This window comes from Salminus brasiliensis, chromosome 19 (genome assembly GCF_030463535.1).
Source record: "Salminus brasiliensis chromosome 19, fSalBra1.hap2, whole genome shotgun sequence".
NCBI lineage: Eukaryota > Metazoa > Chordata > Actinopteri > Characiformes > Bryconidae > Salminus > Salminus brasiliensis.
Genome location: NC_132896.1, coordinates 15,697,157 through 15,717,065, shown reverse-complemented (window position 1 = coordinate 15,717,065; position 19,909 = coordinate 15,697,157). Strand labels below are relative to the sequence as shown.

The 19,909-nt window shown below is 40.7% G+C and overlaps 2 protein-coding genes across 3 annotated transcripts; one reads left to right on the top strand and one right to left on the bottom strand.

Annotated features, from left to right (window-relative positions):
- Positions 1-261: 261 nt before the first annotated feature.
- Positions 262-10,233, top strand: cab39l1 (calcium binding protein 39, like 1). Its single transcript, XM_072663344.1, has 9 exons — positions 262-506; positions 2,894-3,060; positions 3,210-3,374; positions 4,335-4,453; positions 5,091-5,259; positions 5,763-5,822; positions 5,909-5,974; positions 6,986-7,129; positions 7,416-10,233. Exons 2-9 carry the CDS (start codon positions 2,944-2,946, stop codon positions 7,605-7,607), a joined length of 1,032 nt encoding a protein of 343 aa, XP_072519445.1. The 5' UTR covers positions 262-506; positions 2,894-2,943; the 3' UTR covers positions 7,608-10,233.
- ccdc160 (coiled-coil domain containing 160) lies at positions 9,618-13,196 on the bottom strand. 2 transcript variants are annotated; one of them, XM_072663346.1, is made up of 2 exons: positions 13,087-13,196; positions 9,618-12,845 (listed from the first exon to the last, which is right to left on the bottom strand). In XM_072663346.1, exon 2 carries the CDS (start codon positions 12,833-12,835, stop codon positions 11,909-11,911), a length of 927 nt encoding a protein of 308 aa, XP_072519447.1. In that variant the 5' UTR covers positions 12,836-12,845; positions 13,087-13,196; the 3' UTR covers positions 9,618-11,908. The 2 variants fall into 2 exon arrangements, with proteins under 2 accessions (XP_072519447.1, XP_072519446.1); XM_072663345.1 differs by having other exon boundaries at positions 9,618-12,863; positions 13,087-13,107.
- Between the last annotated feature and the right edge of the window lie 6,713 nt (positions 13,197-19,909).

Sequence of the window (19,909 nt, the reverse complement as noted above, 5' to 3'; positions counted from 1 at the left end):
CACGTGGTGCAAACTTTCGGGCACTAAACTATCTTGTCCTGCGGTAATTTCACTGCCGTCCGGATACGAGTTATATCACTGAAGACACGTGTAAAATTTCCATTACAGACGCCCCCTGCAAAAAACTGGTCCAATCCAAACAGGGCTAAAGACGGCGGTCGCCTCCATGTTTCAGACGCTCCTATTGGTCAACTGTGGTGTCAGTGACGAGAAGGGGGCGGCCTCCGAAACACTCCCCAACTTCCCTGATAGAGTTGTTCGCCAGAGAAGGGCTGTTGTTAGATAGAAAGACAAGGTAAAACGGGCAACTTAAGTTATTATTATAGATTTTTTTTTTTTACACAGAAAACCGAACTACAACCTTTTTAAGAGTGAGTAGCATGTATACTTTAGTCTGAACCGAGTTTCAACCGTGTGTTTTGCTGCTTATAGATACATAATATATTCGACCGATTCCGACCTGCCTGGAGTGCTTTTTCAAAGTCGACGTCTTGTTGGTGAATGCGGTGAGTAACTTAGTGCTACTTCAGCTTCTCCCTCAACTACCTCATGTTAGGTGCCGTCGGGTCTCCAGCTCGTCGTGCTGCCTAGCTACCATTTTCTCCCCAAATCCTTCTTTTCAGTAAAAACTCCGCTAGCCGGCTACGAGTTTCGTTGCTGCTACGTGACGAAAGCTAACGTTACATCTGTGTGGTCTGTCGGTTTGTCAGTTTGGCTGCAGCGCTGTTTCACTCAGGACTTCACCAGCACTTCAGCTAGCTAGCTAACTCACCCTAAACCAAGCTAGCTAGCTAGATAACTCCGTTAGCTAGCTAGCTAGTTAGTTGTCACTGGAAAAGTTCAGTGGTGGTGGCTTTGCTTCCAGTCAGAAGCATTTTTAACGTCGTTAGCTAGAAAGAGAGGAAAAACAACCACAGTCAGGGACTATAGCTAGCTAGCTAAGTCGCTGAGCTGCGCAGCCTGTTGCTTATAACGTTTCTATCTACATTTTAACTAGCTAGCTATCTATATGCTCATTGTCTGTTCTTCCCAACTTGGCCCACTGGTCTGTAGCTATAGCTTTTCTTTATTTATAGCGAGCCAGTTTAGCCACCCAGCGCCTCGTCTTGCTGAGAGCAGAGACAGGAAATCGACTTGCCTTAAGTGAGTTTGTTAGCTAGCTGGTTAGCTACCGCCAGCTCGCTAACTGTGAACGCGACGTGAGCTCTCTTTTAAGTTGTATTAAGCGGCTTGTGGGCACTTCAAAAGTGCAACTGGGTGCCATCTAAAATCTATACATTTCTAAGAAGTGCTGATCGATGATTCCTGGCTTTGTCGGTCACTTTGACTCTGACTGGGTGGTGGCAATCGATATCATCACCGTCAGACATCAGCCTGCTGTGCCCACAGCTCGGCCAAATGAGAAAACTAACGCTGGTGGATCACTGGCTTAACACTCAACTCGCCAGATAACAATAAGCTCAACCCTGGTGTTTTTTACGTTTTCCTGGTGATCGCACGCATTTAAGGATTTAAGGAAGACTATTTGTACTAGCAGTGAGGCATGGCTAAATGATTTACATCTGAAAACGTGGAGAGGGGCGAAAAGTTACATTTTCGCTGTATTCTTGGCCAAGCTCTTGTCTATAGTAATGATCGACCTTAACAAGGCAGAATGGGTGGATCATGCAGTCCCTAAGATAGTGTAACTTCTGATAATGACACTATTGAAAACAATATGAATATTATTATAAAAGTCTTTAAACTAGCAATAGGAATTTCATGCGGGATGAAAGGAAGGGTGGGCAGGTTAGTATTGGCAGTATACTAGAGCATGTTGTATTGGTTTATTTTATGCTCATAATAAAATCTCATAATAATGATATTTCCCATGTGTTGTGTTTATGGCGCAAACCTATAAGGTACATCTCACAAAAAAGCAAAACATTAATGACTCTCTGTGCTACCTTGTGTGTTGTCATTCTTGTTAGGAAACAAATTCAGTGTTTGACGCCATGCAAGTATGTATTTATGTACGTATTTAAACATGGAGATTTGTACATAGACCTGCTTGGAGTGATGTTAAAAACATTGTAATAGTGGCAGTTATATTAAAGTAAATTTAATGATCGAAGCTGAAGAAATTGCCGTAAAATCTTGCAGAGAATGGGCATTGTAGTATTTATGATATCTAATGTTTGGTAACCAGCATTTACAAACAGCCAGCACATATCAACAGCCCACTCCAACATGGTTAAGTCATATGTCAAGCTCCTCTTGCCCCCCAGGTTTAGTCTCATTAGTAGAATATGTAACAACATGGTTAAAGTAATCAGTTAGCATCATACTATTTTATTCCAGATTATCGGGAGAATATGGTATCATGACATTAAATAAATCGTAGGCGGAGTGCGTTGTTACAGCCTAAATAGTAGCCCGTAATGTATCCGGTCTTCTGTTGCAAGACAGACACCAATGTGCTCACATCAGATGACATCGTTTCTGGTAGCGCTCAAGCATATTTGTAATAAAAGTAATCCAGTAAAAGCTTTTGTTACAATGCAGACAGTGAAATATTATTGTCTGCAGACATTTGTGGTTGTGTCTTACATGCTACAGAAAGAGAAGATGAGGTGAGTTTGAATGGTAAATCGCAGAAACATGAGTTAGCGCTCTGACAGGTGGATGATCAGTCACATCAAGAAATTGGTCTTTAAGCATCATGGTGTGTTATAGAGGTAGAATTTATTTGCATTCAGTGGGACGTGACTGGCAAAACTAGATCATCGGCGAAGGGGTGTTTTAATGCACGTGCCCCAGGAACTTACTTCATCGTTGCCCGAAATAGACTAATTCATTAGCATTTGATGCTTGGGTTTAAAATGTTGTATTTCTTTGTCCTTTTTGTTGGCAGGTAAAAGGTTTTTCTTTTCATCCAAAGCCAACCACACCATCTTAAACACCATGCCATTCCCATTTGGGAAGTCCCAGAAGAACCCAGCAGAGATTGTAAAGAATCTCAAGGAGAACGTGGCATGCTTGGAGAAGCTAGAAGCATCTGACAACAAGAAATGTGAAAAGGTGAGAAGTTGTATAAAGTTTAGCGGTTTTGTGTTGTAATCACTGAACTGCAATAAAATGAACATGAATTTCTCTGTAAATGTTTTTCCTGTTGAAATGTCATGTTGGTGCATGTTGAGTGGAAAAAAACTGACTGATTTCCCTAAAAGGTCGCTGAGGAAGTGTCGAAGAACCTAGCTTTACTGAAAGAGGTTCTGTGTGGCACTGGAGACAAGGAGCCTCAAACAGAAGCAGTGGCCCAGCTGGCGCAGGAGCTTTACAACACCAACCTCTTCATCTCCCTCATAGCCAACCTGCAGAGGATCGACTTTGAGGTGACTGTCATTTAGCGCCCATCCAGTTCTAATGAGTTTGGTGTCTTTTTTTTTTTTTAAACAGCATTTATAAATAGGTATGCATCTACAAGCATATTTTACACACATTGGTCAGTGCCAAGGCCAGTATACGCATTATTCAAGTTGCACGTGCATCCACCTAGATTATAGCATTATAACAGAAATGTATGTTTTGTAATATGAATAGAGTTACAAAATGCTGTCAGATAGTAAAATGCAGACGTTTAGCTAGAATTCTGTGTCACTATGTATAGTTGTCTGGCTACTATCAGCAAAGCATACCAGATCAGATATCAGTGGCAGTAGAGTGGGGGTTGGGGGATAAGAATGAATCCAATCCAATCTTGAAGCAAATCTAGCCTGGAATAGCACATACTTGACTACACTGCTATGCAATGAGTTGTTGTTGGCTGTGTTTTTTTTTTTTTTTTCCCCTGTGAGGTAGTAGTGTTTGGAGTGTAAGCATGATTGCCTGCCATCACATACTCAAATTTAGTGAAGTGTTTCAGTTAGAATTGTTTATTTTAAAGCTCAGTTTTTAAACGAAGAAATATTGGGGTGCATGTCTGCCAATATACACAGATCAGCCATAACATTAGTACATTAGCCATAATATTAGTATTAGTGAAGTCAGATGAACACTGACGGTCATCTACATTGACATGTACTAAGGGGTGGGATATATTAGGCAGCAAATGAACAGTCAGTTCTTGAAGGTCTGAATCTGAGCCACTTTGACAAGGGCCAAATTAGGTTTTAGGCTTTTTCTAGGAGAGTTTGCACATCATGACATGAAATAAGATTTACTAACCAAATTAAAGGTCTGTAAATACCTCCTAATGGCTTTCATCTGCTGTTCATCATTGCTTGTGATTAAAGCTTCATCATGTTTTGTTGAAGTTGGACTATACAGTATATGTTTGATTTTGCTCTCCAAAGGGAAAGAAAGACGTGGTGCATCTGTTCAGCAACATAGTCCGTCGTCAGATTGGCACCCGCACCCCCACCGTAGAGTACATTTCCTCCCACTCACAGATCCTCTTCATGCTGCTGAAAGGGTGAGTTTTCCAGGCTTCGGGGCACAGCCATGGATCAGCATTTTCCAAAAAGCATTGATTGGCCTGTCAGTTCCAGTTGACATTACTGATGTGCTGTGATTGTTTAACTATTGTAGTGTAAAGTCTCTAATTACTCTTGTGTTGCCAGAACCGGACACTTTGGTTTCAAATGGCATGAAGAAATTCAAAGATTATGACTGATTTCCTCTTAAGTACTGTATTCAGCCAAGAACCCTGCGTTCTATTGCTAAAACCAAATTTGATTCACAAAATAATAATAATAATAATAATAAAATCATGGTCCTTCCTAGTATGGAAAGAAGGATGGCTTAGGACACCCCAGAAGCATGTTGAGGAGTCCAGTGGAGAACAGGAGCAAAAAGAAATCAAGTGATTGAATTGCTGCACAGGACCAGTCATATATTTGTCCTTCTTTAGTTATTTCTTTTTTATGTTGTACATCAAATAGAAAATGTAGAATGTCCAAAAATAGTATATAGCCCTACCAAGATGGCATACAGGAACTTGCAGCAACTACCACTGAGAAGAAAATAGTTTTTTAAAATTACAAAATGTAGTTCTCCTTTTAAACATGTGATGGTTTCACTAGTGACCATGTGTTCTTTGTTAATTGCAGCTATGAGACTCCAGAGGTGGCTTTAAACTGTGGCATGATGCTGAGGGAGTGCCTCCGTCATGAACCCCTGGCTCGCACTGTACTCTTCTCTGAAGACTTCTTCTGCTTCTTCCGCTATGTGGAACTCTCCACCTTTGATATTGCCTCCGATGCCTTTGCTTCATTTAAGGTAAGCAGTGCAAAATAAGTTCTTTTGTACAGCTTCCAAGGATATGTTTGAGATTATGATACTGTCCTATAGATAAGGCCTGCCAGTTGTTTTTATTAATTAATGCATTTGAATGCATTTTATAATGTAATAAAATCTTTATTAAATACTTTCCTAAAGGAAAAGAATAATTTAATAAGAAGTTTCATATTTAAAAATATGAAGAAAAAAAAGGTGGGAATAGGATAACTTTTTCAGGCAGGCCAAATAAAATCTCTTCACAATCCAGCCATGGCCCACGGACCACACTTTGGACAACCCGGCAACAGAATTTCATTAGTTTCTATTAAACCTTTGGTCAGCTTATCCTGAATTGCTTGTTAATTCATCAGAGCTTTTTTACAAGGCAGTTTTATTTGTGTATTTGTTTTATTTGCCCTGAAGTATCATGTTATGAGATGAATATTTATTTATCTGTGCTTTGACTTCAACTGCCACATCTACGTTTTATGATTTATTTTTAGGATCTCCTAACAAGACACAAGATCATGTGTGCTGATTTCTTGGAGACAAATTATGACCGAGTAAGTCTAACTGACCATGTTGTTGTATTAAAAAGAATACTTCCCCTAAAAAAGATGGAAAATTTAAATGTTCATCTCTTTTTCAGGTGTTTACCGAGTATGAAAAGCTGCTACATTCGGATAACTACGTCACCAAAAGGCAGTCCCTAAAAGTGAGTTATGATTTCTGTATATTGTGTTTTTGTTTTTACAATGGTTGTCACATGTTGATGTTAATGGTGATGTATTGTGGCAGATATCTACATGGTTGGACACACTGATGGCACAGGTCCATGCTGAAGTCTCAGCTTGCATCACTGTGCTGTTGTTACAAGCATATCCGCATAGTTGGATAGTTTTATCTGATTACTTGACCCGTCTTGCTTCTAGCATTCCGGCAATATCATGTTTAAAACACAGACGTAGACGTAGACACGCGTATGATTGGAATGTAATTGGTATGGGTGGTTACGCTCACAATCTGGACACACTAGTCTTGAGTTACATATTTCTGTACCATGGACACTGTCCAGATAGTTTCAATGCTGAATGAGCAACTGGACATGGCAGCTGTATGTAGCTACAATGGTTTGGGTAAAACATGCAGCTACACAGGACTGTGTATTTTTATACACATGGAGGACATAGAGATGATATTGATGATGCATGGATCAACTTCATGCCTGATTGAGCAGTGGATGTGAGGCCATGACTCTGTAACTGTCCCTCATGTTTCACAGATTTTTTTTTCCAGTTTGACTATTGGTTTCTCGTGCAGCAGCTCAGTGAACAGAGTTGTACTCTTCTTGCACATTAAATTTAAGTTCCAAAATTCTTGCTTTTACTTTGCATACACTGTTTAATATGGAAATAATTTGCATTTTAAGTTTGAAATATTATAATGGTCTTTTAAAAAGGTGCTTATAAAAGTGCTACAATCTACTTAAATATCTGTGAATGGGGTCACAATTTATGTTCACAGTAGACCCAGTAGAGGTTATTAGCATTATAACATGGTGTGATGATAATGAGTACATGGGGTCAAATGATGGACCAAGTATTTGCCATTTTTTGCAAGAGATCTTTCTTCCTGTGTAGTACAAATCGACCATTCCTGGCTTGCCTCAAAGAGGATTCCTAAATGGTCAAGCTAGCAGTCATGCCAAGTATGATCTCGCCCGCAGCTTTTAGGAGAACTTCTGCTGGATCGGCACAACTTCACAGTCATGACCAAATACATCAGTCGAGCTGAGAACCTGAAACTGATGATGAACATGTTGAGAGACAACAGCCGCAACATCCAGTTTGAAGCCTTTCACGTCTTTAAGGTGCGTGTCTGAGCATGTGCGTGCACCTATATACAGTATTAGCCGTGTAATTGAATTTGGCAGACTAGTAGAGCTTGTTCCTCTTGTCTGCTGTTTTTCCCTGTCTGCTCCAATGACTTTCCACACATAACAGATGATTGCTTCCCTGTCCCAGTTTTGACCTCAGCCATTAAGAGGAACCAGAGCAGAATCGGTTTAGCTTAACCCCTGTGGTGCTAGATTGAGCCGCCGTGGTTGAAAGCTGAAATTGAAAATCTGAAATGAGCAGTTTCCTGTGTGCTCACAGGTGTTCGTGGCGAACCCAAATAAGACGCAGCCTGTTTTGGACATCCTCCTAAAGAACCAGTCCAAGCTGGTGGACTTCCTGAGCCACTTCCAGACGGACCGATCTGAGGACGAGCAGTTCTGCGACGAAAAGAACTATCTCATCAAGCAGATACGCGACCTCAAGAGGCCGGCACCACCAGAGGAAGCATAAAGGGAACAAGAGACGGAAGCTTGAGACGAAAGAGCTGGGGTGGTGATGTGCTATTTTTTGTGCATGAGGGAGGGAACTAGAGGGAATGACCGAAAGGAAGAAGGACAAGCCTCTTTGAGATCCCATTTCTGTGCATAAGCGCTTTGAAATGGGTAAACCAATGTTCTAGTTAATATGTGCAAACTCAGCCTTTCTCTTTTCTTAAGGACAAGGGTGATTTTGCGTTGAGAGAAGAAAGTGGGACCCGAAAACTATTTATACCCCAATGTCTTTTTTTCCTCATGTGAAAATATTAGAAATACAAATGGATTCTTTTGAGCCTTCTGATATTTTGAGACTATTGTCTGTCTGTGAAACTCCAAACTACCTTATGACCATTTGATTTAATCTGTTAGTTTTTTTTTTCTTGCCCTGTTGTAGGTGGTAGCATAAAAAAAAAAGAAAAAAACTACCCAAAGCATTTTTGGAAGTTTGCCCCTTTTAAAGAGGGAGAATAGTACTTTTTGGTGTGTATCTGCATGTGCTGCAGGGTTGCAGGTAGTGTCTTAATAACCAACCCTGCCTTAATGGTACATTTAAGGTTGGAAACAAATGTTAACAAAGCATTGGAAAGAAATTGTATAGGCATAACTTTTAGAAAGGGAATCATAGGGCAGTTGGATTAGGTCTAGTTTCGGACTGACTTGCAATGCTGGTGGTGTTTCACCTGTAAAGGTCCTGTTTATGCTTAATATGGGTCTTAGAAAACCTGCCCTGTGCGTTCTGTTTTTAAACCAGCGCTAAACTTCAGCTCTTTCTGAAGGTGACTAGAAATGTTTTCATATGCATAAAATCCATAAAATCCAAGATTTCCATGCATAAAATCTTATGTCAAGGAATATTGTTCAGAACTGCCAGGCTTTATCCGAGTGTCTCATTTCTCACTGATATTGCACTCACTATCAAATCTAACTGGCTGCATTGTTTGAAAGCTTGAAAGTTGTTCTTGGTCTCATATTGATATTTTCCCATAACTTTGTATTTATAGTATTCTTCTGGTTTAACCATGGTTAGCACATTATTTGAACTAATGGGGAAGGCTCTTTGAAACTTTTTTTTTTATATATATAAATGTATCAGATTAGATTTTTTTTTTCCTCATTCACCAGCTGTGTAACAAATTCTGGGGTTGTATACGTCACTGATTTAAGAGAACATGGTACGCATGGTCAAACCTTAACCTCTACCCCCCCCACATACACCATAATGTTGTAAGAATGATGAGTGCAGCATCCGAATGCATATGTTTTAATGCTCCACAGATGCTGCATTTTGAATTACAGCGTACACTTCCAAAGTACAAGCCGATGAAGCCATTAACCCAACCATTTAACACCATGTTGACGTTAACATCTGCACTGTCGAACTTGAATGAGCCAAAACTGTGGTAACGCTCGTTACAACTTACGATTGTATTTTGCGCTTCAAGTCTGAGTTTGGGGTATTTCAGTACCTCTTGGTGATTAAGAAAAGAAAGTCTTTTTGAATGAAAATGCAGAACAGGATTCTACTGAAAAACAAAGCCCTGAATTAAATTAGTCAGTTTACCTTTCGCTGAACTTATTTTACGTACTCTGTTTGCACAATTCCTCCTCTTATATACCTCATAGGTTTTCAGTTGCTTAAGTGCTGTTTATTTTTTTTTTTTTCCTTTACATGTTTGTGTTTTATTACTGTGGCTGTAGCGCAGTAGTTTTGAGTTTATGCACGCGAACGCTACGATCTTAAGTTGCGGCCTTCAGTTGCTACATGGGATTTGCAAGGGAAGATATGAACTGGTTATATTTGGTCTGTCGAACGCCATGAGCGTGATGAGATTTCTCTCTGTATTTGTGTGAATGTGCCACAGTTTTACTCCAGTGGGTTTAAGTGAGATTTGAAATGTCCTTGAGTCACTTAAGAAGTAGTAGTATAGTATGATTGTGCTGAAACCAGCAGATATGAACTGTAGGTAGAAGGCAATGTTTGAGTAGGTGGGGGGGGGGGATACATGTTAAAATAGGGCTGGTACACCTTTTTGAAAATGTGATGACTTCAAATGATTGTCAGGTTTTGCAAGGTAAAGGTCTTGAGTAGAATGTGCACAAAATGCATTTCTTTTAAAAAAAAAATAAATAAATAAATGTGAATGTGAACGTCTTTCACACCTCTCTGGACTGAGAGTGGGCACAGACGTACTTCATTATAAACCAAAGGCCTGAAAATGTTTAAATGTAGCTGTTAAAAACTGTCGACTGCAGACGTAAGAGGTGTGGAGGTGGGTTTAATTCTTCATCATAACATTTTCCTCCAGAGGTCATTTGTTTTTGAATGGTATAGAAATGCCAGCATTTAGCACATGCTTGTTTTAGTAAATAATATTAAGTTGCTGTGGACAAAATGACACACTTTCACTAAATTATTGGGTGTGGGCTTCACTTTCAGGGTTAGGCTGAAATTGTAACGCTTTGCTCAGTTTTTCTATTTTGTTACTTTTTTTCTTTTTCCTGCAAGTTTTCTGTTACACGTTTCACTGTGGGGGAGGGCTAGGTATGTACATAAAATTTTATTTTATGAAATAAAAGTGTGGAGCCATATTGGAAATAATCAGCTGCATCATTTGTCAGTTTTCATTTAAAGAGGGAAAAAAAGCTTATGGATGATGACATTTCTTTAACATTTTAAGCAAAATAATTTTTTACTTTATATAAAATGGCCCAAAGATGGGTTTCGGGCAGCAGGCATGGTCAGTACTAACGACTCCTTTAGTAAGTCTCTCAGCTTGTAAGTTCCTTTTGGAAGCCAAAGTCTTTCAGTTCTTGTTTAAGGGAATTTTTATTTGCCTTGCAAAAGGCTACTAGGTCTGTGTGTCTATGTGACTCTTGGGCTGTCCCACATGCACTGCTATTTTGAAGTCTATTAACAGATTTATGATGATACTTCGGTCAGGGGACTGAACGTCATGCCAAAAACCTTTAGCCTGCACCCTTTGAGTTTGTGATTTTTGTGGATTTTGATCAAGATCATGCAGTAAAAGTCATCGTCATTTCACATTTAGCTTTGTTTTTTTTCCTCTCCCAGACCTTGCGGCGATTGCTCTTTCAGAATTTGCTGGTAGCCTTTTTTTTTGGAACCCATTCTTCCTTCTACCAGTAAGTAACTGGTACAACATGGTCATTTACATTATGGCCATTCCTGATGACTGAAACAGCCCAAGAAGCAGCTAATTAAGACCTGAGACCTTTTGTAAAAGTTCTGTTAGCTCAAATCTCAGCGAAACATTCTTCTTTTTCTTGGTCTTTTTTTTTTTTCTTTCATTCTTAATTAAAAAAATTATAAAAAATAAACATAGCTCATACTCCAATCTTTCTTAACATTTTAAAAAGAATGTCACACCTCCTTCCTTTAACAACAAATATGTCATTACATCCATAAAAATCCAACAGGCTTCAGGGTTCAGACTGACTGAAAAGTTGTGACTTGGTATGCAAGTAATGGCCAACAGCCTTGACCTAAAAAGCTTCTGGCTGTACACAGCCTGTCTCAGCTGTAGACAGATGTCTCTGTGTTCACTCCCAGTCCTGCAGGACCAAAACCCTCCACAACTTACACTTCTCACAAGTCTGACTCAATTCTCCACCCCGGCTTGAGCAGAGAAACCACTCAATCAGGGGTCATCAATTACATCCTGTGGGATATTTCACAATGCAGGATTTCTCAGTTAGCCAGATAACACAGTCAGGCCTGTCCACCAGGAGAAGAGATGGGGGACATTCCTACTGGACAATTCTAACCTTTGTCTTAAAATGAAGACTGAGCCAAAAATCCAATTCACAGATTTCCTAGATGCATTTGAACAGTCAGGCTGTGTTTGGCGAATGGTGTTTACTTCTGTTTCACTGGAGAGATATGAAGCCAACTTAGCTAACGGGTCAGGATACAGTCACTGATTTCCTTATGCAAAGTGTGTCCATCATCACACACTTAAAAATATGGAAATATTGGCTCATGAACCTTATTCCATGGGACCGCAGCATATAAAATAATTGATTTGATTAATCAATATATATTAAATGTAATAAGTTCAGTAGTATCCCTGATCAGACACACGTGATGCAACTCATCGGTTGATTACTAGGTGTGCTTGGTGTGTTGAAGCAAAAATGCATCTGGTTATGCTGCATCCCAGCCCTCCAGGACCAGTATAGGTGACTCCTGTGCTACTTAATGCACTTGTATGTCTTGAAATGAAGAAAACTGGATGTTCTTGTCCTGCCAGAGCATCACTGGTTACTGAAGTGGCGACGCAGAAGATCCAAGGCTGTGAGAGTCTGGCTGTGGCTCTCCCTTTCTGTTCTCAATTCAGCTCGAGCTTCCTCCAACTCCTTCTGCAGCCTCACTACAGCTGCCTGGTGCTCCAGCCTGGCCTCCTCTGCTTGCCTTGCTCCCTCCATCTTCTGCTGCTCGTTCACCCTCTCCAGCTCCCAGGCCAGGTCTGAACATTCCTGTTTAATCTGCCGACATCCATCTCTGGCTCTTCTCAACTCTGCCCTCAACGCCTCCGCCTCCTCAGCCTTCTCCTGCCTCTGCATGTTAAACTTCTGTAACTGCATGTCCTTTTGGTGGACCTCCATCTTCAGAGACTTGACCACCAGGGCATGACGCATTGTCTCCTTTCTAGAGCAGCCCAGCTGCTCCTCACGCTCCTCTAGAAGCTCCCGCAGCCTCTTCCTCTCCTCTCCTTCACTCTTCAGTCGCTCCTCTGAGCTCCTCAGCCGCTCTCTGAGCCTCCACCTGTCCCTCTGTAGCTCTGTCAAATCCGCCCGGAGTTTGGAGATGTCCCCCTCATTCCAAATGCATGTCTCCCCCTCGCTATCCCCCATCGGTCCACCTGGAGTCAGCTTTTTCTCACACGAATCTTGATTCTGCACATCACCTACAGACTGCTCACCTCTGCTGATTCTCTTGGTCAGGTTGCTCCTCCTTGTCTTCTCCTCTTTCTCCTGCACTTGTCTTAAAACATCTACGTAGATCTGCCTTCTTAGGTCAGGCTTGTCAGATCTAAGAGCTGGACTGATCCTTGGTTCTTCAGTACTGTGACATTTGCCCTCAAACAGGTCTTGGAAAGTGAAGCGAGGAGGAAACAACTTCTCCACCCAGTGATGGTGCAGTTCTTCCGACTGTTTCACGCTGCCTTCTGTGATCTCCATGCTCTCAAGGCTGGATAAAATACAAAAGCTGTCTCGGTTGTCAACGAGAATCTGGTTCATTCTGTTTACATTAGCAACCATGGCTAAATTACAATGCTAGCTAGTTGTGTTACATTCAAAACACTCAAACCGTATTTTGCGCAAAAATTGGAGTTTTTAGACATCTTTTAGACATCTTTTAAAACGTTATCTAACCACTGCTGCAGAGGATCTGCAAGAAAAGGGACCCATATCTTAGTAACACTTCTTACCTTACAAGCAAACCGTTGTGATCAGCACCCGTGTGGAAAATGGAACCCAGGCGCCACACGCCGCCTAGCGGTGAAGCTGTGCAACACACAGCGGCGCTTTCTCTCCTCTCTTTCTGTTTCTCCCCCTTTACCTTACTTCGCTGTCTAAAAGCGCTTCCTAAATGGGTTGTTTTGTGATCATTCTAAATACAATACCGTCAAGTTATAATACATATCTATAATACTGTCAATTTGACCACAAACGATATTCACACACACAGGGCTAAGTCCACAGGGGGGCGCTTTGTTGTTGTGCTGCGACTGTCAAGGCTAACAGCGCACCCTTTTGGCGCATTTTGAGAATGCCACGCATAAAGTAATGTATTCAAAGACAACGGTGATATTATACTTTTCTTGTATCATGAGCGTCATTTATACCGTGTTTGCGTGGGTTAATATAGCTGGCTACCAAAAAACAGATACACATATAGCTATTTGCATTGAAGCGGTTGTTTTCGTCCCTGTCTGTCGGACTAAGGCGTGTGAGCGATCTGGTCTCTGATTGGCTGCGCTGTATATTGTGCCTCATTCAAAAAAGCAGCCTGAGCCACTCCTTCTTAACGTCAGCCTGAGTGGGCGGGGCTACGTCTCAATATGTGGACCTCATGATTGTGATTGCATTTAATTTTTTTTAATATATATTTATTTTCTGTGATTCATTTCAATAATGTAATAATCAGCTAGAAGCAGTGACTGAAACTATTAGACTCGTTATACTGGCGCTTTCCTGCGAATTCCATGGCTTGTCACGTGTGTTCACTGTGAGAACAACATGCATGAAGGTGTGAGGAGCACATGCAAAGTCCTTCACACAGTGGTGAGGGGGACATCATACAGACATACTTTCATGCAGACAGATTGTCCACATTCTGTCTTTGCTGTTGCTCAAACGTTTCGCATTAATTCGGAAAGGTGAATCTGGCTCAGAATCACAATCATAATCTCTTTATTTTGCCAAGTAAGGAATTTTACTTGGTGAGAGCAACACAAGTATGCCATGTAATAATAACGTTTTAAAAAGTACTAAAAATAATGAAGAGCTGAGAGAGCTAAGAGAGATGTAGAAATCTGTACTTGTACAGGTATCAATACTACATGTCCATAAGTAGCCTGAGTGGACATATATACACAAACTATCATGTACAGAATGTTACAGATGATATAAACATTTACAGAAAATGAACATCTGTACAGCTGTGCAAATAGTCATGAAGAATAGTGCCTAATGTAGATGAAGATCATGATCATTCCCAGACAAAGCTGTCCTTTTAGGGTACAAATGCTGGGCTTTTTTTTTTAGTAGTTTTAGTAAGGAACCATAATTGTACCTGAATCTATTGCAGCTGCTTGTTGCTTTGGCTCTGTTTTAGAAAGTTATGAAAGGTTATGAAAAGCTATATATATATATTGCCATTTGCATGAACACAGTTTACCTTTAATTGTAAAACTCATTTAAGGTTAACAGTTGTACCTGTGATGGTTTATACACGAAATGAGGTCATGCTGCATAAAGTTATCCCCTGTAAAATAAAAAATAAAAAAAAACCAGAAATAAAGCTATATTTAAAGCCAGTAGGATACAGGGGAAGGCATAAACGTGGAAGTTAATGTGGAATAAGAGTTTATTCCAAGTTATTTAGAGCATTTCTATTAGTCTATTCATCCCAAATTATTTACACGGTGCACAGAGCAGCTTCAAAAGCTGGAGAAAACTAAAAATGGCTAAAATGAAGACACATATTCTTCATTGGACAGCAGCGATATTTAATACAAATCACAGCCTCCCATGAGTTTATTTATAAACACAGACAGAAAATAGGACGAATGGCTACTTGTTGCTGCATCATAACAAATATGGTAAAGAAGATGAACAGGATTGTTGGATAAACTGTTAAAACAGTTACATGGATAAATAAGGCTATAAATCAGGATCACACATCACTTTTACTTACAGAGAGTGTTGTGTTACAGTTACTGTTGTTAGACAGTTCGACAGTAAATGTTAATGACTAAAATTACCATAAAAAAAAAAAAACAAAATATCAAAACCTTTTACAAATACTGTAAAACAGTGTCTATAGCAAAAGTAATAACTTTCTAAGGGAGCTTTTGGAGATATGAAATGCTTCAGCTGTGTGATTTCTTTCGTCCCCATGGTGAACAATAGTTAGTAGTAGCATCAAACCACTCTGAATGTCTTTGTTTACACCTTAACTATTTATCTGTGATTTACATATATATTTAAATCATCGTAATATCATTTTCAGCTACACTGGGAATTTGTTTGTTAGAGAAGCAGAAAGCCTCATAGACACATAAGCCTGCAGATAGACAGATGAACTCAGGTTGGCGGGTAAAGCAGCTTTACTGGGGAATGCTGAGGGAAACTCTTGCCTTTGATGCATGGTGCACACAATAGTGCTATAGAGTTGTGGGGGTAGGGTTTACAGGGGTTAGGGGTCATTTCGGTCTTCTCGCTCTTTCAGACCACAGGATAAGACAGCTGAACCAAACCCCGAGCACGTTTACAACACTCGGTGGGCTCGGCTAACTTTTAACTCTGCAGTCTTGCAGACGCCGAGTTCCAGTGCAGAGAGAGGGAGAGCTATAGCTATAGCTATCCCTCAGCAGAGGATCGGTGTGAATCGGCGGTAAGGGCTCAAATTTGCAGAACAATTGTAGCGGTACGTGAGTCTCCTCTCCCTCACCCCACCCTACCCCACCCCCAGAAAGAAAAACAACAAAAGGATGCTCTTCAATTACATGCATGACATAACTTTTTGTTGTTTTTCTAGACCGGCGACATGGCTCCAACATGAAACATCTGCGCAGTAGCTGTGAGGTACTCAGACCTGCTTTAGGAGAGCACGAGGGCGCCTGGGCTGCTCACTTTCCTTTACCACGTTTTTAATTTTTTTATTATATATTTTTTGTATTTCTTTAGATAGAGGCTTTAGATAAAGTACAACGTTTTTATTTAATTTCTTTATTTCGTTTGTTTCTCAGGTAAGCTACCATTTTTAACTGAAAACCAGAACTTTACTTTTTTAACTAATTAATTAATTTTTTTGTTTGTATATGCAGCAGTTGGATCATCCTTTGCTTCACCTTTACTCTTTAAAATTTGGATGAGAACGAATTTATTAAAACTAACATTATAGTTTAACATCCGGTTACATGGAAATTAGTCCTGTTTTTCCTGTTGTACTTTTTCTTTTTTTTTATTTTAACAAAACTATATCTACTTTCTCAAGATTTCTAACCTTCAAATGTGTTTTATAATATGTAGCTAATTCTTAAGATTTTCTCCTTACATTTTTACCCTGTTTTATTTTTATTTTAAATAACAGGCTAAATTCTCAAGCCTATGCACCCTATATGCTAATCTATTATTCTGGTTTTAAGTAGTTTCTTTTAATAGACTGTTGATTTGTGTGCTTCGTTTGTACAGTACGGTTTATTAAATTGTGTGCATGTGTTGATCTGAGTTTGGAGAGTTTTGAAGGCTGTGAATGAGAGAAGTGGATGGGTTTGTAGGGATTATGCTAATGTGTCAGTAGCGGATGTAGTTGTGAGCTGAGGGGGGTTGGTGGACACACACCATCACATGACCCACACGTTCGCGCCTCTTTCGGAAACCTCCTGCAGCCCTCAGACCTCACAACACTCTCACGGTAATGCTCGCATTTCACTTCTTTAGATCCAGATATAATAGAAGGAAACCGTTAAGCGAAATGTGTTTAGATTACAGCTCGGAGCGACTCTCTAATCTGTGATTTAGTGTCCGGATCTCACCGATAAACTTTTAGTGTGTGTATGTGCGCGCGCGGGCGCGGGCGCGTGCCCGTGTTTTCGTTGGGAAGGCTTTTGTGTAATAGAGGTGGGAAGCTGCATAGTGTGCTGTAACGTTGCCTAACCTTAATTCTGCGTTTCCTGTCTTACTCTATTTCGAGCTGATGAGGCGTTTTAGTAACGCAAAAGTTACGTTACGAGGTTTTGTTAAATTAGGAGTAATGCTCGGCACCTCTTTTAAACCGTATTAGCTAGCGATTTTTGGCTAACTAGTACTAGACCAGTGGATCCTCGAGCTGCAGCTAACCACCACCTGTTTGATTTAGCTAACAACAGTACCTCAAGTTATAGCTAGCTAGCTATCTACCTCAAGAAACACGGTTTATGGGCTTAATATCTTCACCATATGTGGACAGTTAGGTTAGGTCGCTACTAACGCGGATTTCACATTTTGTAGTGAAGCTGTTTATCTTTATCTTCATCTTTTTAACGTTCAAATTGAAGTGCTGGCTCACACAAAGGTCTCCGGAGTCTCGAGCTCTGTTAAAATGCAGTATTTGGCCTTAAATCGCTCATCTCGGTCACCAACACCAATGTCCGTCACGACACGTTAGGATAGGTTTAGTAATTCAGTTCCAGCTCAGTGTCCTCAAACTCTGGGGTCTCACATGGCGCCCACCCTGTCTTTAGGAGCCCAGGTAGGGGTCTAGATGGGACCCGAAGCGGATTAGTATCTCAGTCCACGCTTCTTTAGTCGTTTCCCACCTAAAACAGCTCAATTTCAGCCGTTTTATGAAGCTAAATCCCACCAAAATGCGTAAAAACAGGAAACCTGGATGTTGTTAAATGTAGGTAAACTTAAAACCGGGCTAGAAAAGTCTCCAGATACAACACATGCAGATAAAACCACGAGGTTCAGCTCGTAATGGAGCTCCTCCTTATTTTTAAACCCACACCGTGGGTTCAGATTTATACGAGGTCACTCCCAAACTCCTCTGGTCTTCCGTTTCACTGAAGGCCTGCTCGACTCTTGCTGAATGGCGCTGCTGGTTTACCTGCACTCTTTTTGGACTCATTTTTTGGGATCACACCGGCATGTGAGAACTTCTGAGCTTCTCACAGGGCGTGTTTTGTCCAGCCCGGTTATTGTTCCTCCATGATCCTCCAGGCTGGGAGGGAAAAGGGCCTTCTGCTCGGCTCGGCTCGGCTCGGCTCGCTCTGAGGTCACCCTCAACGCGACGCGCGCCCTGAACCGAGGGGGGTAACGAGCAGTTGGTGACTTGTAGTTTTTAAGACGGTTTGGGCCATGTGGAGAGCAGTGGACGTTGGTTGTGGGTTTGGTCCCACCCATCGCTCAGTGGAGATCCTCCATTTTGAGCGCCAAAGGGATGGTACGAGGCCCCCAATGGCCCGGACTAATGGAGCTGGGTTTAGGCTTTAATTAGAGGAAATTCTCTCGCATTTTTGAACCACGAAACGGAAACGTCCCGGCATTTTTACTTGATGGAAAACTCAGTTGTATGGATAATGTGTCCGTTTGCTAATTTGTGGACGTGCTAATGGGGCGTTTAATAGCTCCGAGAAAACGAGCAGAGCTTTAATTAAATGGAGTTTCCTAAGTTATGATTATTTCTTAATAGGCCACGCTGTCTTCCTTCTTACATCCACATTTTATTTATTTCTGAGCCTAACAAGAAAAGTAAATCTAAAAAAAGTGCGGTTTAATATTTATCAAATATTAATCTTCTGTAAAATAAAAAAAAGTGGGGTGATAATTGTCTGAATTTATTATAAAATTAGATTTTCCTGTAGCGCTTGAAACATGTCCAAATGTCATCCATGTAACTTAATGTAACCAGTTCGTTCTGTGTAATAAGGCGTCAAGGATGGGCTGGGTTCTTACAAGACATTTCATTGATGTATGAATATTCATAATGCTGTTTAGAGAACGAAATGCCCTTTCTTTCAGTTATTTGGTTTAATAATTGGAATAAGATCTGCATCTGCTCTTTAGGGACTGTTGTGATGGTTTGCTGTTTCTGTTTTTGTCCTGTAGGCTGTATGAAGACTGCTAGGCTGTCTGGACTCTACTCATTGTGAGGATCTGATGGGAGCGCCTGCAGCATTCGCTTGCCTCTTGAGTTTTTCCTGCTAAGGTGCATCTTGTGTAGTCAGTGAATTAGTCTAGTATCTACTGCGCTAGATGCTCCTTCTGGCAGGAGAAGCTGTACATTCAACAACTGAAGGCTAATTAAGCGACATGTTGTGTGACACGTTTCTACACTACATAGTAAACTTGTGTGTGTGTGTGTGTGTACACATTGTGTGTAGTCCTGGCAGTTCCAAAGTGCTCACAGTGCAGGTAGTGCTTGTAGATCTACTGCAGTGTGTGCACTTCACGTATTGCCGGTCATCTGCTGCAGGACGGTTTGTTGGACCACCACTGGATGGCCCTGTTGTGTGACGCGACGGCGAGTTTTGCAGGTTTGCATCCAGCTTTAATGTACCATGCTGTGCAAATCCATGCAAAACTGGCCGTTACAGGGCGCAGACTCCATTAATGAAACCGAAAGTGTCGACGTTGTTTTGGGTTTGAATTCCAGGGCAGTAGACTTGTTTACATCTTCACCTTTTAGACAAGCGGACAAAACAGGCCATGTGTGCACAGTTAGTTTTTTTTTTTTTTTTTTTTTTTTTTTAGAGCTGCTGAGCACAAACACTTCGAGCCTGTTCTGCTTTTGTTTAGCAGTCTTGTTCTGGTAGAGGTAACACTCGTTTATCTTGCTGTTTTCGGGTGGATGACTCTGCAATTTTAACGATACCCTAAATCTTAAATGGAAAAATTGCACGGTATCCATCTGTAATCCGCCAGATCCTATGACCTACAGAGTGGTATGGTTTGCTTTAAAAATGTGAAAGCACTTTCTTTCCTTGTATTGAATAAAGTTCTGAGTAACTTAATCACCCAGCATTTTTCTGCTTATTGATCACT

Excerpts from the sequence above, each read along its gene's own strand:
- cab39l1 (XM_072663344.1), top strand. The coding sequence starts at position 2,944 with ATGCCATTCCCATTTGGGAAGTCCCAGAAGAACCCAGCAGAGATTGTA. Across the intron at positions 4,454-5,090 it reads CTCTTCATGCTGCTGAAAGG|CTATGAGACTCCAGAGGTGG; the intron begins GTGAGTTTTCCA and ends TGTTAATTGCAG. Across the intron at positions 5,823-5,908 it reads TGGAGACAAATTATGACCGA|GTGTTTACCGAGTATGAAAA; the intron begins GTAAGTCTAACT and ends TCTCTTTTTCAG.
- ccdc160 (XM_072663346.1), bottom strand. The coding sequence starts at position 12,835 with ATGGAGATCACAGAAGGCAGCGTGAAACAGTCGGAAGAACTGCACCAT.